Here is a 21,650-nt window from a genome sequence, read left to right as displayed (position 1 = left end):
GAGGCGACGGCCGAGCTCGCCTCAGCCCCGCACTCCCGGCCGGGCCCCACCCCCTCTCTCATCCCGTCGCTGCCATTGGTCCAGCCAGAAGGCCCCACCCCCTCCAGGCCCCGTGGCGGCCAATCCCCAGCGACCACCCCTTCGCCTTTGCTACCGGTCTTAAAGAAGGGCATGGCCGCTCCCCCATTGGCTGAGATTTCACCCATGCCTTCAGCTTTCTACTGGCTCCCACGGCTTGCAATCTTGTCATTCTTGCTTTCTGATTGGCCTGCCCTAAGGCTACGAGTGCATGTCGCCCGCCTTCTTCTCGCATTTGGCAGCTGCTGAAGGAGACGGGATTGGTCGAGGGATGGAGGTTACCGTTCCTCATTGGCAGCTGGGCAGTAGAGACGCCGTCTTCGCGTGAGCTGCCCTTGCGACGCCGACGTGATGACGCAAGCGAGTGGCCTGGCCTGCTTCCCAAGATGGCGGCGCGCAGGGCGCGGAGGCTGCGCTGTCGTTAGAGGCTCCGCGCTCCGGTGGGGTTTCCTCTCCTGCGCGTGGCCTGTGAGTGCGCCGCGCCTGCGTGGGACCGTGGGGCGCCGGCGGCCGGGACCGCCCGCCCTCCCGGGCCTCCCCCTGGCGAGAGCCGGGGCCTGGGGAAGAGAGGAAGGGAGCGGGGAGGCCGGGGCGGGGAGCGAGCGCCTCCCCGGGCACCGACAGCCTCGTTTGCGGCAGGCGGGCAGGCCGGGGCGGGAAGGAGCTGGAAACCCCCCCGCCGGTTTGGGGGCTGTAGGGGACGGAGCTGGCCTCTGGGTCGGCTGGTGCGCCTAAGGTAGGATATGAAAAAGCCGGGATCGAGCTCCTGAAGTCTTTTCTGTATTAATGGGGTGCGTAAAAAGACAGGAGAAAAACTTGCACTATTCTTTTTGGTCGTTATGGTTTTCATTGGGGTGCGTGAGGTTGTTCGTTTAGGATGTTTTCTGGTTGGTGGTTTTTATTCCTGATTTCGGATTTGGAAATGCTTTTACTATGTATAGATGCAGGTCTCGTTGCTTTGGGCGATTTTAGCGTTAATTGGGTTTTAAACCGTTTATAGTGTTAGGAAGCAAAAAAAATCTTGTAAAGAAGAAGCTTAACAGTTGTACAAATAACGTTTTCTTGATAAATATAATGGGAATGTGTGGTCGTGACGCAGAACTGACTTGTTGGCTCTAGAAATAGTTTTAAGTAACCATTTGCTTATTTGTGACAGAGTTTGGGTTGGTCTATCACTAGTACCGTTCGTTATGAAGGTTCTTTCAAAACCAATGTGGAACAAAGACGGTTTCCTTTATTCTGAAAAAGAGAAACTTTTTGAAGTTGAGTGAGATGCTCATTGCAGACATAGTTTTTCTAGCAGTTCCTGTGCTCTTATATATTCAGAAGGGAAACATCAGGAAAATTAACAGCTTAATTTAAAGAATTTTAAGTTTGGGTCTTCCGCTGACTGTTTGCTTAGAGCAAATATATTGCATCATCTGTCTGTTATGCAAACCTGTGCAGGTGACTGCAGTAATTTGTGCATAGTTCCGTAGTTTATTGAATTACGGTAAGAGAGGTTTTGTGCCCGAAAGAAGTAAAGGCAGCAAGACAGTCTTAATTCTGCCTTTAAATTGAGGTATGACTGAACATCAGTCAACTCAAAGGCCAGAAAGTTATCCGCAGAGCTTTGGGATGTAAATATATGTACGTGAATTGCTGGTCAACACAAGAAAGTAGCACTGTCTTTGAGAGTAATCAGCTGCCGTGTTTTGGGGATGATTTTAGATGGCACCTCATCCTACAGACTCACATCAGTTGTCTTAATCTTGGTATGTGAAACAGCATTACTTCTCTTACCTTTTTTCTTCAAGTAATACAAGTACAGACTGTTTTACAAAGCTTTTCGTCAAGTGGTTGCTGCTGTCTTACCACCCAGGAATATCTGGGAGACCAACTGGGTGTTTAAATTGCCTTTGAGACTGACCGAATGAATGAATTTCCTAGTTATGAATAGTGAGTCGATTTCTGCCCTCCCCTCCCCCCCCCCAACTTTTCAAATCTTGCTGCTACCATCACGGAATGTTTTTCCTGGTTTTGTGGACAAAGTAGGTAAAAGTCATTCTACTAAGAAGTAGCAGATATTGTCAATAATGCATTCTGTAAGTTTCTTTATTAAACAGCTAATAGTAAAGATAACCGATGTCTGTTTCTTTGAATTGAATTTGCAGTATATGGGGAAGATAAGGGCAAGGTTAAATGCTGCTTGTCTTTGAGCATGGAAAAAATCCCTTCCAATGGGCAAGATTAAATACTATTCGTCTTTACTCATCTGTGAGCGGGGCGGGGGGGAAGTCTCCTCCATTTATAAAGAAATCCTTTTTTCTTTTCTTAAAGGTTCTGAAGTGACTATCTGAAGACTTCATTTTTGAAAAGTTAAAAAGCAAGAACAATTCTGTTTTAATAAATGAAGGAGAATAAAGAAAATTCCAGCCCTTCTGTAAACTTGGCAAACCTGGACCATACAAAGCCATGTTGGTACTGGGATAAGAAAGACTTGGCACATACACCGTCGCAGCTAGAAGGGCTTGATCCAGCTACTGAGGCACGATACCGCAGGGAGGGGGCCAGATTCATATTTGATGTGGGAACACGTTTAGGGCTGTATCCTTTCAACTCATGTTGGTATGAAATGTCTTTATGAATGGGGATTTTCAGAATGAAATGTACAAGAAATGGCGTTAGGTGCTTAGTTAGCTGTTCAAATGTTTCTTAATCATTAATCAAAAATCTTTTGGGGCTTACTTGCCTTTTGATGTAATGTGTTCCTACATCATTTTTATCCATTCATTGGGTAAACAAGGTTTCAACTGAACCCCTTTGGCAGAAGAGAAGTGAAGTAATACAGGCTTGCCAATTGAGGATAACTTTTGGTAGTTATCAAACTTGGTCTCTTACTACATGAATCTACATAACTTCTCAAATTTTGAATTTGGCATTCATTTTTCTATATATTTTGCCTCTGACACTTCTGACCTCTGCCTCCCCGCTCTTCCTTTTTGGCTTTGGGATTTTTTTGTTTGCTTAGGTTGGGATTTACAACTCTGTATATATTAGTAAGTTCTCTCTGCTGTCCTTCTCTCTCATAGACTGTCACTTAAACTTTTTGCTTCCTATATTTCCATGCTTCTTTTAATCTCCTTAGTTCTTTGTTTAATAAAACCTAGTGAAGATGAAATTTTACTCTTCTCCTTAAAGAGGAGGGTAGGGAGCATGTTCAGGTATCATTTGCATTTGTAGCTGTGAGTAATTAGCAACCTCCCTTCACACCAACCTTAAATGTGAAGTGATAATTGTTCTGTTCCTTCGTGTACCTGCTGCTGGTTTTGACCTTCTCTGAAGCAGGTATGGTTTAACACAAGGATGACCTTGCATGGATCCTCCTGTAAACATGATAAAGACTTTGCACACTTCCAATAAATGTTTTAGTTATCAACTGCATCTGGGCTGAATCATAGTATTTACACAGCCTTAGGGGGTTTTGTTGTGTTTTTTTCTAAAGCCCCTGTTTTACTTGCAGTGTTTTCTAACTGGTCGCTGAACAGACACTTAGTTGAGGTACTTGATACAGCAGAATGTATCTTTTCCTATGTGTATGTTTGGGTTTTAGTTTGTGTTGTGCCCTGTTTGAAAGTCCTTATTCTGCACCACAGACATTATGATACTCTAGCAACCGGAATAATTTATTTCCATCGGTTTTATATGTTTCATTCCTTCAAACAATTCCCAAGATATGTAAGTATTTACAATATTGATGACTTAATACAGTGAGTGCACTAGGCATGGGCTATTTGTAATAGTGATAAGTCACTTGGGTACGACTGCAGTCCACTGCTCTGAACGATGAAAAACAAGCATTTTATCTCTTGATCATTGTGGCTTAAAGTACACTATTCTTGCTTGTTTACACATTCCTATTTATGCTTAGAAACATATTTATATTGACATTGCAGTTATGTCTTTTTGATACTGTTCTTCAGAAAGAGTAACAGCTATAGTTCTGGCACTCCTATATTGGCTAAAAAAAAATAATAATTATAATACCATCTTAAAACCGCTTGACAGACAATGCTGAACCAGTACAAATTCTGCTGTGAGTTTCTGACCTTGAAATAAAGTTGTACAAAATGGACATTCCTCCAAATTCTGTATTTTTCCGTTGAGAAAGTAAAAGTTTAAATTAACACTATAATAAAATCAGAAATGAATATGCTTGTTAATGAGTATGCTTATTAAGTCTTTCCTGTGGAGCTGGAGCTTCTACAGAACTGTTAATGGAAAATGACAGTGCTTTTATACAATGCTATACTGTATTGCATATCTACATGCAGACAAGTTTTTGAAAGCACTTTCTTTTTTAGGTGACAGGAGCCTGCTGTCTCTTCCTGGCAGGAAAAGTTGAAGAAACACCTAAGAAATGTAAAGATATAATTAAAACAGCTCGTAGCTTACTAAATGATGTACAGTTTGGACAGTTTGGAGATGATCCAAAGGTAAAAATACTCATGTTGAAATTGATTTCATCCTATTGTACTGCAGCAAAGTGACATACGTTCATTAGAGCACTGGCTGATTTTCAGTTGTTCTAAATGAAATTTTATGTTCAGCATGCATTTATATCTCTTTTGGGTAATACGAGAGGTAACCGTGAAAATAATTCTTGCTAATACAGGTAGCTTTGGGAGCCTACAGAGATAATATTTTGTATAAAAAGTTTACATTTGATTTCATGTAAAATCTGATGTTAGTTTGCAAATTAAAGTAAATTTGAGTAATTCCAGTCAGAGCTGGCAACGTCATCAAGACATAAATCATATTTGACAGTCTTAATGTCATTTTAGGAAGCAATTAATAGCAAATCTTAAGTCAAGTAAGAGAACTCCTCTCTTGTATTGAGAATTTCCCTGTTTAGAGTATTTGACTTAGCAAAACTATGCTTCTCTCAAAATTTGCTTATTATAAATAGCAGAAGGATCTGAAACTCAGGAGAGAAATGTGGTGAGAGCTTCCCTTTTTGTTGTGATTTTGTATATTTTTGTACTTTCGTGCTGTATCTTAGTCAGTTCTTTCTTCCGTGGAGGAAAAGGAATTTTAAGCACCACATCCCCTCTCCTTCCCCAAATAAATATGAAGAAAAAGTATCGGGGTTTAAAATAATGTTTTAAATTGAAGAGATTTCTGTTTTCCTTGGAGACAAACTCTAATCAATTAAAAGCAGAGAAACATGTTTGCCTGGAGATGCTCTGTAGTTATGTTTTATACCAGCATAAAATATTTGTGACTAAAAGAAGCAATAATATTGTGGTTATCGTGTCACATTCTTTAGGAAGAAGTGATGGTCCTTGAAAGAATCTTACTACAAACAATAAAGTTTGATTTGCAAGTAGAACATCCATACCAATTTCTTCTCAAATATGCGAAACAACTCAAAGGTAAAACATTACAGGGTGAGCAAGTAATGATGTTATTAATTTTCAGAACTTAATTTACGTTAACAGTGCAACAATATTCTATTCCAAACTGTTTGTTCTTTGTAATAACTTCATTTCTTACAATTTTTCTGATTGTTTTTCAGGAGACAAAAATAAAATTCAAAAACTGGTTCAAATGGCATGGACGTTTGTCAATGACAGGTAAGATACTTATAGGAAATCTTTTGAAAGAGAAGTAGTCACTGTTGCTTCCTTTATTCTGGGATTAGATATTTCCTTGACAAATGCTTGTTACATGTTTCCTGCTTGTCATGTTTTCTTCACCATGTTCATCAGTTTTTCTTCCTATCATTACCATGATAGTTCCATTGAGCAGGGAATTTAGGATGAGTATAGAAGTAGACCATTAAGACCTTTGTAATTTTGTGGTAGTGATTTAATGCTTCATTAAACAAAAAGTTACTGTTTGAGAGGGCCAAACCAAATTATAGATCTCCAGGATAGAAGCTGGCTTCTTGCCCAGTCTGAGATACGTGGCACATTCTGAGGAAAGAAATCACTTTCCAATTCTATCGTGTTGGTAAACTTTTTTTTTTTCTTAAGCGATATTTTGTCAATAGTAAACCAGCCATTAAATTCAGTGAGTAATAGTTTTAACTGCTAGATTTAAAATTTCTTGAATAATGGATTTGCAATACAAGGATCACATCAGTTAACAGGAGAGTGTGTAGAAGCACTTTTCATGTGTAGTGCGGTATTGGGAAAAAAACAAAACCAAAGCAACTCAATACACTCTAGTCTTGTTAAGGAGGATTCTACAAAGCTGGGCAAGTTAATACACCGAGGGCAGTTAAATGTAATTTCTGATTTCCATAGCAAAAAAATTCTGTACTTTGCCCTACAGACCTTTAGAATAGGGTGTCCTGTTCTTATGCAGCTGCAGTACACCTTCCAAGTAAATTTCATGAGAGTAATAATAAGAAATCAGTATTTCAAGAACTAGGTCTTGTGTCTTTTTTTACTGTTTACTGCTGACCTGATTCTGCTAGTGTTTAAGTATGCCATTGGCCTTCAGTTAAGTGTTACTGGAGAGAAAACTGATTTAAAGGACTGTTTAGGCTAATATTTTGATGCATTTAAGGACATAATAATGAATTCATCAGTGAATTTGCAGAAACTTAGCTGGCTAGCTGGATCTAAAATTCTTTAAGCAGATCCCATGTTACAGAATCTATGGAGGAAAAAGAAAAAATGGAAAAGAAAAAAAACAAATTTTGTAATTTTAGATTACTATCAGGAAACAGTAACTCTGGTTATGACAGGAACTTAGTTAATATCAATAATACCAGCAATATTTTAGCATATTTTTAGCATACCAGCATATTTTTAGCTTTAACAATACTTTAGCATTAGCTTTAACAAAGGCTATTCAAGAGAGAGCCTTTTACAGTTTTTATAGCTTGATCTAAAACTTGCATTGTGCTTGACAAGTTGCTTTACAAGTTCATGTTGGCTGTTCTGGGGGGGGGGGAGGGGTGTGTTAGTACTTGTTTACATTTAATTGGAAAACATTTGGAAACTCTAAAATCCATATGTGCACATCATTCCCTAACCAGTGTAAAGCAGTGACAGCATGCTTCTGTAGCAATGGACACGAACACTGTATTAGTTAATACTCCAGGTGAGACTGGAGTGGAATGTAGCTGCCCATAGTTACAATATAATGCTGTCTTTTCCTTCCTCTTCCACACCCATGTACTGTTAGGTTTTCTATTTTTAAACTCCAAACTTGATGTTTGTATGTGGTGTATTGCTTCTGTAGGCATATGCCCTCTGTATTATCTGTGTAAAATTACCTTGTTTCATGATAGCAGTGGTGCAGAAACAGTTTAGTTTTTTTTTAAACTCTTTGTTTAACAAGGCTTTTAAATTGAAATTGTCTGAGATATTAAAGTGTGGTGGGATTTTATAGCCTGTTGATTATAGCTGTCATACATTAAAGTGTCGTACTTTGACAATCAGAATTATCTTCAGGGTGGTGTTTTATTTTGTTTTCATATTCCAGTCTCTGCACTACGCTGTCACTGCAGTGGGAACCTGAGATCATAGCTGTTGCAGTTATGTACTTAGCAGGCCGTTTGTGTAAGTTTGAAATACAGGAATGGACATCAAAACCAATGTACAGACGATGGTGGGAGCAATTTGTCCAAGATGTTCCTGTTGATGTTCTGGAAGGTATGAAAAACATTTGCTGCAAACAGAGGAGCATTTCTTTTAACTGGATGATCTAGCTCATTGGGAAATGCAAATTGCTTTCTATCTGGGTTTTAGTCAAAATAATGATGTGTAGAGTGTGTAACTCAGGTCATACATGCTATGCCTTAACTAGGTTTTTAACTAGAATTAAAAGACTGGCTTAGTCTGTATTTACCGTGATTAGTCTTCTGGTCAATATTTGCTTTACTACTTGTTTAGTCTACAACACAGCTAATTAGCTGCTACATTGCCATGGTATGCATTTTCTCTGTGTTTTTTTTTAATGATTCCCTTCTCCCTGTTTTAAATAAGCAGCTCTCCAAACACTCGAACTAACGGAGCCTAGTTTCTAGTGGTTTTCTCATTGATGCTTGACTTTAACCAAATTATGCTAGGGTTGTCATCACATTTTATGGTGTACCACAACTGAGGAATGGATTATGGGGGATGAATTCTGGGGGGGGGAGGGGTGTGTGTGTGGTTGAATTCTGATAGGGGATGAATTATCTTTTTCATCAATACAGATATCTTAATACTATTCCATTTGTGTGTATATATTGCTTGCATTTACTTGCTGCATGTCCTCTTGAGAGAACCCCCAGGAAGTGCATGAAACAAAGCAGGACCTCTCTTGACTCTTGTTAAGTAAATTGTAGTTATGTGGCAACTAATTTGTCTTTATTAAAGTTTTTATTAACTTACCTGGTACAAGTGTCAGGCTAAGCATACTTCTAGTTCCAGAAATTGCTTTAGAAACCTTCTTTAAAAATGGATGCTTGTCACAAAGTGGTGTTTGGTTCTAAGGAAGTTCTAAATGAAACAGTATGTGGTGCTGTTCAGGTGGTTTAGCCTTTGTTGCTCTTGTTGCTCAGGTGAATACCATACAGTTCTGGTGATTTCTTAAATGGTTACTTGCTCTGTTTTGCATCACGGCTTTTTACAGAGTTTTTTCAGTTTCAGATAGATCCCTGCTGAATCCCTGCCAAAGAGGGATTCAGCATGGGAGTCTCTCCAGTTTCTGCTACTGTGTCTGTGAATGCTCATGGAGAGAACTCGTTTAGCTTTTCTAGAAGGGTTGTCTTTTCCTTGAGTGCTGCTTTTGCACCTGGTTATCAGTTGGTCCTATGTGTTTTCTGACAGACCTTTAGCTCCTAACATGCTGGAAGAAGAATTTAGTAGAATCATAGAATTAGTGAGGTTGGAAGGGACCTTTAAGATCATCAAGTCCAACCATTAACCTACCCTGATAAAAACACCACCACTTCTAAACCATGTCCCTAAGCAGCTCATCTACCCTTTTCTTGAACACCTCCAGGGATGGTGAATCCACCACCTCTCTGGGCAGCTTATTCCAATGTTTAATAACCCTTTCAGTGAAAAAATGCTTCCTAATATCCAATCTAAACCTGCCCTGACATAACTTGAACCCCTTTCCTCTTGTCCTATCACTTGTCGCCAGGGAGAAGAGGTCAGCTCCCATCTCTCTAAAACCTCCTTTCAGGTAGTTGTAGAGGGTGATAAGGTCTCCCCTCAGCCTCCTCTTCTCCAGGCTAAACAACCCCAGATCCCTCAGTCGTTCCTCATAAGGTTTGTCCTCCAGACCCTTCACCAGCTTTGTAGCCCTTCTCTGGACACGCTCCAACACCTCAATGTCCTTCTTGTAGTGAGGGGCCCAAAACTGAACACAGTACTCGAGGTGAGGCCTCACCAGTGCCGAGTACAGGGGGATGATTACTTCCCTAGTCCGGCTCACCACACTATTCCTGATGCAGGCCAGGATGGTGTTGGCCTTCTTGGCTGCCTGGGCACACTGCTGGCTCATGCTCAGCCGGCTGTCCACCAACACCCCCAGGTCCTTTTCTGCCAGGCAGCTTTCGAGCCACTCCGCCCCCAGTCTGTAGCGCTGCATGGGGTTGTTGTGACCCAAGTGCAGGACCCGGCACCTGGCCTTGTTGAACCTCATACCATTGGCCTCAGCCCATCTGTCCAGCCTGTCCAGATCCCTCTGCAGAGCCAATCTACCCTCAAGCATATCAACACGCCCCCCTAGTCCTTAGTTTCCTGAAACTTTTTTGGCTGGCCTAACTAGGTGTATATGTGTTAACATATAATCTTCCTTCACTCACTTTCTTACTATATTACTATCCCGTTGTTACACTGTTACCTGGCTCTCCAAGCGCACAATAATAACATACGGTATATTATTACCAAGATACTTAGTTCTTCTTCTGGAAGGTGTGCATATGTATCTACATATTGTTTATGTAGATGCATATGCATCTACATATTGTTTAGCATAGGCAAAAAAACCTCAGAAATGCAAGTATAAAATGAAAAAGTCTGTTTTTAAAAATCATATCTGTGGTCATGATAATAATGAGTAATGTTTACAATTAATTATTCTGAAGTTGATGTCCAGTAAAAAGCTTAGTTGATTATTGTGTATTAAATGTACACTTGTTCATTATGGGTGTATAATCTTTTGGGTAACTTTTTTTTAAAGACATCTGTCATCAGATCCTGGATCTGTACTCCCAGGGAAAACAGCAAATGCCTCATCATACTCCTCACCAGTTGCAGCAGCCACCGTCTCTTCAATCTACACCCCAGGCACCTACAGTACAGCAATCACAGCAATCCCAGGGTTCAGAGCAGTCACAGACTCAGCAGCAGAAAGAGTCGCAACAGTCAGCACAACAACAACAGCAGCAGCAGCAGCAGCAAACACAAGCACAGCAGTCTAAAAAGCCCTCTCCCCAGTCAAGCCCTCCTAGACAGATTAAAAGACCAGCAGTAAGTTTAACTTTGAATTTTAACTTGCATTTTATTTTCAGGCTGATCTGATGTCCATTTGATTTAAAGGCTGCAGTGTGCAGCAGACTTGAGTTTACTTTAAGAATGAGCTTTAAGAATGAGCCTGGTGATTAATTTTGTATGGTAGGCTTCCATTGGCTATATGACAAGCATATGAATGTAGAACAGCCTTTACAGTTCTGGCATACCACATTCTCATTCCACTTGAGGCAAAACCAGTGGAGAGACTTTTAAGTCGGCATGAGCTATCAAGGTTCTAATTTTCTTCGTGGTTCTGTGCTATCAAGTTTTGTTGTTTTCGCTCTTAAGCAGGCTTGATTTAGGGAAGGTCTCTTGTGCCATACCTGAATGTAGAGATGTGCACAATGCTGTTGGAGACATTATTTGACTTTCTGGTCTCTGATTACAAATTTAAGAGGATACTGGCTTCTCAAAGTATGTCAAAATTCTTAGAAGTTGTTTTTCAAAATAGTCTAATAACAGTAGAAGCCTATTAATGTATCATACATTAGTCTCACTTTGTCTTATCACCTCATCATTGAAAATAAGAAAGTACATTGGCAGGTGGATAATATCACAAGTACTCTGAGTGCTTTTCCACAGTCATCAAGTCCAAATGAAGCTTTCAGACCTTAAATCTACACTTTGCGGGTTTTTTTTTCACTTGTAAGTTATTTAAAAAAAAAAAAAAAAAAGAAAGTGTTAAAGTGTTACCCAGATCTTCTTACATGTGCTTAGTAGGAAGAGTGTTTTCAGAAGTAAAATCTTTGGAACAAGTCCATTTAGGAAGTAAATTTTGTACAGCTTTTACAGCTTTTCTCTAACTTGTAATTAATGCATGCTGAAACTAGAGAATAGACATCAAGGGGGAAAAAAAAAAAAAAAAAAAACAAATAAACAAACCCAAAAACCCAGGAAGAAGCAACAAATGATAGAATGAAATGGAATTGGAAGAGTGCAGCATCCTCATGATAGCAGTCTCCCAAAAATGAGAAAAATGCTACTCTCGTAAACCTTGGTATTGTAATTACAAGATACAGCCTACTACTAGAGGAAAAAAATCTGCACTGAAATATGTAGTTTGTGCGCTGAACTTAAAATTTGTTCACGATAGAAAGCTGAAGCTTGAAAATTGGGAGAGCTCTTTATAGGTAATATGTATTTCTCTTCATACTTTTTCTACCATCAGCGCAAACTCAGCTTGGGTTGTCAGATTGGTAGGGCAGAGAGCTCTTATTTTTCTTCAACAAAAAAGCCTGGGACAGTTTGGCACGTCAGAAACAATAAATAACAATTCAGATTTTTCTGTGTGTGTCCATCTGATTGTAAGTTGTTATGAATGGTTGTTTATTCATGTAAAGGCTCTACCTTTACAGTACTACTGATTTCACCCCATCCCAGGTGTTAACTACCTCATGGGGAAAAAAAATAGTGTCTTTTGCAAGAATAATATCTGTTGTTCTTTAACGATCACCTCTGGTCAAGCCCTCAGAGCAACTTACCTTTTCTTGAAATTAAGAGTTTGAGGTCTGCTACCTAATAATTAAGGAGGTGAATAGTATAGATAAAAAGTCCTGGTACAATCTAGGGATCCAGAAGAAATATAAAGCAAAGGCTGACTCACGGGAGGAGTTTTGTGGAACAGCACAAACAGCATGAATTTAAGAAGAGCAAATGTGATAACCTGAAATCATTCTTTCTCCAGAAAGCAGTCTAGGAGAACAAGATGTGTAGTGTTTGAAAGATTTACTTGGTGCTTCTAAAATGTTCTTCAGTTAGATGTACCATAAACCTTACTTAAAATGTTTGCCCCCTTCTATAAATAGGGCTTTGCATGACTTCTCCTTTGGTTTGTATAGAACATAAATATACTTTGTTCCTGGAGGCCAGATTTTCCATTTACATGAACTCTTATAACTCCATTACCTTCTGCTGAGCCAAGATACTTTCAAGCAGCTGAGGCATTGGCCCATGACTTTCAGACCCATACCAGATGTCTAAAGCATTTGTACATCCTCTGCATCTCTGGTGGTGAAGAGCACTTGAATGTTCAGTGGACTTCACTAAAAATGCACTGGTGAATCATTAGATGTAAATAGTATATTCAGTTTGATTAAACTAAAAACTGTTAGAGGGAGCAATTTTAATGCACATAGAAACAGCACTAAAAGAACAGTTCCGTTGTGATATGGATTGAATGTATTACGTAAGCATTAAAAAAACAATCAGCACGCTAATAAATCGGTAATGCTGACCCTGGGATGTCAGGACTGGAGCAATGCAAACTACAATGCAGTAGACGGACCAAAAAAAAGCTCATCTGTATTCATAGAATCGTAGAACGGTTAGAGTTGGAAGGGACCTTAAAAATCATCTAGTTCCAACCCCCCTGCCATGGGCAGGGACACCTTCCCCTAGACCAGGTTGCTCAAAACCCCATCCAACCTGGCCTTGAACACCTCCAGGGATGGGGCATCCGCAGCTTCTCTGGGCAACCTGTGCCAGTGTCTCACCACCCTCACAGTAAAGAATTTCTTCCTAATATCTAATCTAAACCTACCATCTTCCAGTTTAAGGCCATTACCCCTTGTCCTATTGCTACACTCCCTGATAAAGAGTCCCTCCCCGTCTTTCTTGTAGGCCCCTTTAGGTACTGGAAGGCTGCTCTAAGGTCTCCCCGGAGCCTTCTCTTCTCCAGGCTGAACAACCCCAACTCTCTCAGCCTGTCTTCATAAGAGAGGTGCTCCATCCCTCTGATCGTGTTCATGGCCCTCTTCTGGACTTGCTGCAACTGGTCCATATTTTAGCAGCTGCTCTTATTAGAGAAGTGATTCAAATTCTTACAGGCTTTGGTTTTGTTGCTTCTTGATTATTTTTTTTTTTTAATTTTTTTTTCTTCAGCATAAATAGAGTTTAAACTGATGTTTGTTTTTCTGTTACACGAGCTATTTGGCTCCAGTTGCTTGTTCTGTTCTAATGGTGTAACTCAATGACATTATTTTCTTAATATTGCTCCATTTTAACAAATGCACAATAACCAAATTGCTTGCCACTTGAAGTGATCAACTAACTTCAGGGAATGAGTAATTTTTGGATACGTTGCAAGTAGTGGAGGCTTGCTTCTTTCTAAAAGCACATTGAGATCTGATGTTTGCATTCAGTTTTACAGAAAAGGTGCTAGAAAATAGAGAAAAGACTGCTCAAGTAAAATGAAGGCAGCAGATGAGTCTGTGAGAGCCACCAAGAAAAGTATGTATTTTGGAACTAAAAGATAAAGATTGTCCTTAAAAAGTAGGAAAGCAGCTGGAAGGTGGCTGAAGATGAATTGAAATGTCTATCAAAGGAATATAAGAATGAGGTAGCCTCAAGCAGGCCTTGGCTACCTTTGTATTGGACAGCAGAAATCTTGAGAATACCCATCAGAATTAAGGAAACCTCATTGTTTAAATTGGAGTGAAATGGAGATCCATTCTTGCTGCAGAAAGTAAAGTGATGGGAACTGAGCAACAGCTGGTGAAAGTAAAGCCACTAGAGGTAAATAGTCTCTAAAAAAAACCCCACCCTTTCATTCAAAAGAAAGAGGAGCTATATACCATACCCCTCTGACTTGTTTTAAATACATTTTTAACTAAAATTATTGTACTTAAAATTTCAGTTCGGTTTTCTGTTTTTCCCAAAGACCATCAACTAGCCATCCCAGTTGGACTAAATAAGATGGAAAGATTTTTTTTTTTACTCCCTTGTCTGTGATTCTGTGGGGAAAAAAAAAACAAAAACAAAAACAACAAAACAAACAACAAAACATCAACAGAAAAAGCCAACCAAAACCTTGTGATTGGAAGGATGATGTGAGGTTTTGTGGGGTTTGCTCAGTGTGCATAATTTTTTTTCTAGGATAACATTTGGCTTTTATACAATGCCTCCCATCTGAAGGCTTCTGAAATGTTTTACACTGAGCAACACTTTCACTGCCCTCCTGTCCTGGTAAATAAAGCATAAAGGCCTGAAGTGATTTTGGCAAAGGTTGAATGACAGGTCAAAGCAGAATCAGGAACAGAGGCCAAGTCTCTTGCTTTCAGCTCAGTGAGCAGTTTACCGAACCATGACATATGTGCAGTGGATGATAAATAAATTAAATGAGATGTAATACTCAACAGTGAGAACAGCAGGAAATGCTGCCTCTAAAATAGCTGCTATTTTTTCAGTCTTCTCATTCTGCCAGTTAAGCTGGGCTTTCCCAATGTGATTTGACTTTGTTCAGTGTTTCTCTAGAGATTGGACATTATTAGACTCCTAATAAAAATATAGGAACAAATAAAGGGTTTGTCCTGCCTCCTTTTAGGAGAGGGAGGAGGAAACTGGTTCTGGTTTAGTCAGATCTGTACAAAAGCTCTTCGGCAGGCTGTAATTTGTTCCCTATTTGGCTTGCTTGTTACCGTTTTAAAATGCTTTGTATTTTGCAGTGGTCTCATTTTCATCCTTTTTTTTTGTTTGTTTAAACAGGCTGTATCTCCAAAAGAAGAAACAAAGACAGCAGGTAAATGTTAATATTCAATTCATATTACTTTCATTTTACTGTTTGAACAGAATAAGTCATTTGCTGACATGTGCTTAGTTTGTTTGCTTACAGGCTTGGCAGTTCTAAACTATTCTGATCCTAATAATGCAGCTTTAGATGTATACTGTAACTACTTTAAAACGTTCCTAACTGCAAAACTTGATAAACTGGATTATAACAGTGGCCCGAGAGTCCCTTAATACAGTCTATTCACTAGAAGTCTTGCTAAACTACTCAACTCTCAATTTATAACTCCATGCATCGTTTGGAGTAGTTCTTAGCAAGCTGTGGGACCTTGAAGTGACTGAAGGTACCATGTCATTAAATAGCTGCACTAATAATAAGACAGTTGGTAATCAGTGAGATTCGTAATCGGTGGTTGGTATGGCGGCCAGTAAGAGGCATTTTCTATCTCTGTATATCGTCTAACTTAAGAAATGCTTCACTGCAGTGATCACATCTACTTCTTTCCATTGGTTTGGTTGTTTTGGTTTTGGTTGTTGTTGTTTGTTTTTTTTTTCTTCATTGTGCTGATTTGGAACAATGTATTTTAGGATAGCTAGGATGTGATTCTGTAACCTTTTCCAAAGTAAGTTTGGCACTTCTCCCTCTCTTGCTCTGCAGATGGATTCCAGAGAGCTGTCTATTCTCCCTCCTCTCTCCTGTGCAATTGCCATTTTGATTTGTTTCTAGACAGGTTCCCCTTGCAGAGCGTAGTTCAGCTTCTCCTGAGATTTGTTTTAATGATTTACAAGTTACAGTTTTGTGCTAGAAAATGTACATATGCTCATCTGCACATTCATATCACTATTGGGACAATTTGTCTCTAGTTATAAAATACATAGCTTGAATTTGTAGGCATATGTTCTTTTGGAAGATGTGTGTGATACTTGATGCCACTTTATTTATACAAAGGTCTGGATTTTAGTTTCCTTTATTAGACATGCATAGTATATAGGAGTTCCAGGTACTTTTGCGTAGTGTAATATGATATGATAATCATTAGTGTGAAACTAGAGATGGACTTTGGAAAATATTGCAGAGCAATAGCTAATTAGGAACTTCCAAATGTTTTTTAGAACCACCACCACCATCTAAAATTCCTAAAATTGAAACGTCACATCCACCAATACCTCCTGCACATCCTCCTCCAGGTAAGCTTTTATTTTCTAAAAGACATTTACACTTGCAGTTAATTGCTTTGCTTTTCATGCAAATGGTAGTGGGGTGGGGGGAGGGGTTGTTGCCTTGATTAATCAGCTTGGCATGTAAAAGCATTAGGTAAATAAGCTCTAGAGGGAATTTCATCTTAGTAGCACAGGCTTTTCCAGAGAGCGGCAAAAAAGTTATGATGGAAACAAGACCATACTAGGTGGGACAAAGGCAAAACAAAGCTGTGACTGTTAAAAGCCCTAGAAGACTAAAACTAATTGTCACTAGCAGGCAAAAGGGACTTCTGTTCTCAAAAGGATGGCAGATGCCATCTTGCATTATTAGAGTAGCTTCCAACCAACCTATAGAAGTCATCCATGTTACATCTTTAGTATAGAAATTCTACAGGTGTGTAACTGCTAAACAATACGGGGGATACTTTCTTTGCTGTGTCCCAAAAGAAGACTTTCATCTGCCAGAGAACTTTAACACTGCACACATGCCTTATGTTTGCAAAATAAACTGTACTGTTATAAAAATGTGCTGCCAGCGCCTAGATGCATTAGCTGTCCTTCCAGTGACCCGTAAATATGACATAAATATTTTATAGAGCATGGTCCATAATGTAACTGTAAGATGACAGCTTCTAACAGGGAATTACAAAAGAGGACAGCACTCTGAAATACAGTAGGACCATTTTTTCCCTGTTTGTTAAAATCTAATTAAGAATGAAGAATTTCTTCTAAATAATGTTCATTATTCCTTCAGCTGTTAAATCTTGAATGCACATCTTGCATCCAGAATGATCCTGAAAATGAGCAAATGGGGAAATTACTGTCTGCTGTAATTCAGGAAGTAGAAGTCATTGAAATCATAGGCACCACAGCCAGCATGCCCACCTTGCCTGATCTAATTATGTAGCTGTCCTAGGGGGCAATTTTACTGTTAAAATTATGACTTGGATAAGGTAAATCCTATTTAGTCAGGGAACGAATTTGTTTCCCTTGTTATCTAAAATTTTCTTCCTAGAATTTGTTTATACATGCATGTTATTTTATAAGCACTGAAACGTTTCAAGAACCATCTTTAAAGGCCAACTCTTGTCTTTTGAGGCTCTGAGGAAAAATCAGGTGAAAACTAAGAATGTTTATTCACCAAATGAACAGAAGTACTATAAGGTGGATTTATGTCAAATTCTGTTTAGGGTTGTCATTTAGTTGTTGCATGCTACTGGAAATGACTGCCCTGTATCTGCTTCTAAATAACTTTTCTTACTGAACGATGTTCTAGATGTTTATATAAACAAGCAAGATGGATGTCAAGATGCCCCAAACTCTTTTTTTGTTGGGCATTTTAATACTGACTGTATGACCATACTGAGATGTTGCCATTAGGTCAGTCTTCTTATTGTGGTATTCCTTACTTTATAATGTCTGCATTAAGGGGAAAAAAAATAATGAAGATTCTTATTTAAAGAGAAGACAGGTTTAAGGCATGTTCTTCCCAGAAATGGCCAAGTATAATTCTGTAAAATTCTGACCTTTTTATGAACTTCCCCAGACTGACAGGTACCTGGAACTAACTGGTGGAACAAAACTGATCAGATTTCATGTCCCAAGCAATCTGTCGCGCTTCCTTACTTACCCTCTGGTTTTCTTCTTTTTCTTTCATTTGGTAAACAGGTTTAGAACTGAGTTTTAAAGACTTGAGACTTTGGCCCGTATTCTCAAATAGTATTTCCCAACGTGGGAGGCAAGTGAAGTGCAGAGGGTAATCCCAGGCTGCTTCCTGGAGTATGGAAGAGGTAGAAGGGAGGATTGAAGCACGGATCAGAAGATTTTTGGTGTTTTGGGTACCATGACTTTTTAAATCTGCTAGTTGTGATTCTGTCCATCCAGTCTGCTAATTTCTGCTGATTGTAGAACAATATTTAAATTTTAAGAAAATAGTAATAAGAATGGAAGATTTGTTTAACTTTTAGAATGGGAAAAGCTGAACTTGGAGCTTTGTTATGCAGCTTAGTTATTTCCTAGTGATATGCAAAGGCTGACTGGATACCATATGGCATTCAGAGGCTTGGACAATTGAGTCCTCTTTTGACATGTTAACTGGAAGAAAAATATAAAGTATTCAGAAGCTGTTACTGCCACTACCCTTTAAAAAAAAAAAAAAATTAAAAAAAAATGACATTTTCTTTTCCAGAGCGCAAGCCTCCTTTGACAACTGCAGTTTCAATGGGAGAAGCAGAGCAATCTACTACTGTGGACTCAGTAGATATGCCAAAGGTCCAGATTCCTCCCCCTGCTCATCCTGCCCCGGTACATCAACCTCCACCTCTGCCGCATCGTCCCCCACCCCCACCCCCCACCAGTTATATTACAGGGATGTCTACTACAAATTCTTATATGTCAGGGGAGGGTTATCAAAGTCTTCAGTCAATGATGAAAACGGAAGGACCAACTTATGGAGCTTTACCACCCGCCTACGGACCACCAACTCATCTACCGTATCATCCTCATGTCTATCCTCCCAACCCTCCACCACCAGTTCCACCTCCACCCCCTACTTCATTCCCCCCACCCAATATTCCACCTCCTACTCCTGGATATCCTCCTCCACCTACATACAACCCTAATTTCCCACCTCCGAGACTGCCTCCAACTCATGCAGTACCACCTCATCCACCTCCAGGGCTGGGAATGCCACCGGCTAGTTACCCCCCGCCTACTGTTCCTCCAGGTGGACAGCCACCTGTACCACCTCCAATCCCACCACCTGGTATGCCACCTGTAGCAGGACTTGGACGTGCTACGTGGATGAGATAGCATGAGGTAATTTGGACGATATTCCTTTATGTTGAGTAGGCAGGAGTAGATAGCCAAAACCTACTTTGTAAAGATGAAGAGGAGGGTAATTTGTATAATTTAGATGAAGAAATGAGGGGGTGAAATGAAAATTTAGCTGATCTGTTTGCAGTATTGTTTATGGTGAGTTATATAGGCTTCTAGATTTTAATCAGCTTTGCAGTATCTATTCTAACTTTATACATTTGACTTAAGTTTAAATTGTCTTGAGTTATTCCAGCACTGGATTACTTTGTACTAGCAAAACCAGCCATATTGGCTCAAGTCTATCAGTAAGAAGAAAATTTCCTTCTAGAAATCAGTGCCTATTTTTGAGTATTAAAATAGCCAGATACCATGAAATTTGATCTATAGTAAGAAACTTCAGTTTTAGTAATAATTAAAACAACACGATGTGAAGCATAAAAGCTACTTTATTTAAGAGAGATTCTGAACGCTAGCTGACTGGAATCATTTTGAGATGTTTGCCTTGCTGATATTTTTGTTTTGGAATGTACTGGTATCTTAAAGTATTGTATGTTTACACCTATTTGCAAATTCCTGTACATAATATATATATTTTCTAAGTGTGAAAGTCTGAATGTAACAACCTACTGTGATGTACATCCTGGTTATAAATGCGACTACTTTGTTCACATCTACCCAAATAAAATCGGTTCTGAATTTAGTGGATTTCCAGGTTTTTCATATTAGTTCAGAATTCGTAACGATGGTACTTACTGCAAGATACTTCAGCAGTGGTGTCCCAAATCTTATTCATCAGTTTATTTAAAAAGAATGTTTTTGTATTTTATTCAACTAGAAGTATACACTATCACAATCAATCTCTTACTTCATTTTTACTAAAATATTTCAAATGAATGTTTTACACACATTATCAAAAAAATCTGTACTATTACTTTCCCTCCCGAAAAAAGCCAGTGGTTCAATAATAGGTAAAAACGCGTGCTAAGGTCTAAAGAATTTTGCTATATACACAACAGCAGGTGCTAACTCTTCCAGTTCTTTGTAAATCATATACAGAAAATATAGCAGGGCTGTAAGATCACAGGTTTAACAGAAATCAAACTTTAAACTGATTTCTAAAGCAGCACAAATAGACTTTCCCCACATTATGAAAAATATACAATTTTATCACTTTACAGTCATGCACTTTGAAAAAGATCAGTAGTACTCTTCCCCCACAGTTTCGAAAAAGATAAAAGGTCACTTTAACACTGACTTTTTTATTTTTTTTTTTTAATATCTAATATTTGGATAAAAATGTGCTGTTCTCAAACAAGGTTGTGCTCAGCAGTCTTACCAAGGTGCAGAGAGCCAACTGAAGCTGGTTACACCACAGCATTTCGGAAACCTTTTTGGAAAAGCCGTTCGCTTCAGTCACTCCAACAAAAGTCAAGGATGTGATTTTACTTTCCTTAAGCAAGCAGAGTCCATTTGTAAACAGCGGATGCTTTCTTTGTCAGAGGATTGCAGAACCCAGGGCTTCAATCTTGAGGAAATCTAACTTGGACTATTGCCCCAAATATATCAATTTCATTGGCGGCAATTTCAAGGGATGCTCCCCTCCAACTTAATATACAAAGCTCCTCAGGTAGTTCTCACTGAAGATTTAGCTCGTAGGTAAGTGAATTTAAATATGCATATAAAATGTCCTTTTAGACAACTGAAAATTCAGCACCCAAGTCATCCTGTAAAGTCATTGAGCGTCATTTTACCCCAGGAAGACACTCCACTCAAATGGAGCCAAGGATAAAGAGCAGCAAGCCTAAACCCTCCCCAAAATAACACCCCGATGTACAACGCTGTCATGTTCTGCAAAATCAATGATGCACATCTTGCGTCGAAGATTTGTGCTGCCAAACAGAATCTTAAAGAAATAGGATATACCCTAAGAGCATCAAGACTCTTCAGCTACACTACTGGCTACCCTGTCTGCGGGCTCTGCAGCGCTAACGGACCCTCGTCGCGCCGCCGTTCCCCTCGTAGGTGAGATCTGCAGGCGGAACAAAACAAGCTTTGCTTGAAGTCGTTGAAGAGCTACTGAGATTTGATAGGGAATATTTGAATGAGAGTTACATAGCTGGTGAGACCAGTAATCTGATTAGTATAGCTCATGCCTTGTTGAGACGACCTGCTAGTCTAATATACTCCTAAAATAGCAAGCACGTCATCAACGCAATTAACTCTCTACAAGTGCTGGCAACATTTGCATTGCTTTAGTTAAAAGTCACTGACGTAAATTAACCTTGTTCCCAATATGCTTAAATTCTCTGCTTAATCCAGCGATTAGATGCCACCAAAATTAAAATGGGCTTTCAAGCAGATATAGATTAAAGTAACCCTCTGTTCGACATTAGACGCTAAGGAAGAATGATGCCTCTGCTTTACATCACCTTTTCTGGTACGAAAAAGTTCAAGGTATAAATTGTGCAGGAGGAAGACAAGTAATCAATGGTGACTAGAAACTGGAGGTCCAAACACAAAGCAAAGAGGAGAAAATCTGGAATCCTC

The 21,650-nt window shown here is 39.3% G+C and overlaps 1 protein-coding gene across 1 annotated transcript; it reads left to right on the top strand.

Moving 5' to 3' along the window:
* Positions 1-504: 504 nt before the first annotated feature.
* CCNK (cyclin K) lies at positions 505-20,958 on the top strand. Its single transcript, XM_082484850.1, has 11 exons — positions 505-546; positions 2,398-2,664; positions 3,714-3,795; positions 4,422-4,553; positions 5,387-5,492; positions 5,636-5,693; positions 7,558-7,727; positions 10,252-10,541; positions 15,066-15,099; positions 16,200-16,274; positions 18,475-20,958. Exons 2-11 carry the CDS (start codon positions 2,468-2,470, stop codon positions 19,095-19,097), a joined length of 1,767 nt encoding a protein of 588 aa, XP_082340976.1. The 5' UTR covers positions 505-546; positions 2,398-2,467; the 3' UTR covers positions 19,098-20,958.
* Positions 20,959-21,650: the final 692 nt, after the last annotated feature.

Source organism: Vanellus vanellus (genome assembly GCF_965231255.1).
Source record: "Vanellus vanellus genome assembly, chromosome: 6".
Classification (NCBI taxonomy): Eukaryota; Metazoa; Chordata; class Aves; order Charadriiformes; family Charadriidae; genus Vanellus; species Vanellus vanellus.
The sequence above is the reverse complement of the archived record's forward strand: the minus strand, read 5'-3'. Positions and strand labels throughout refer to the sequence as shown.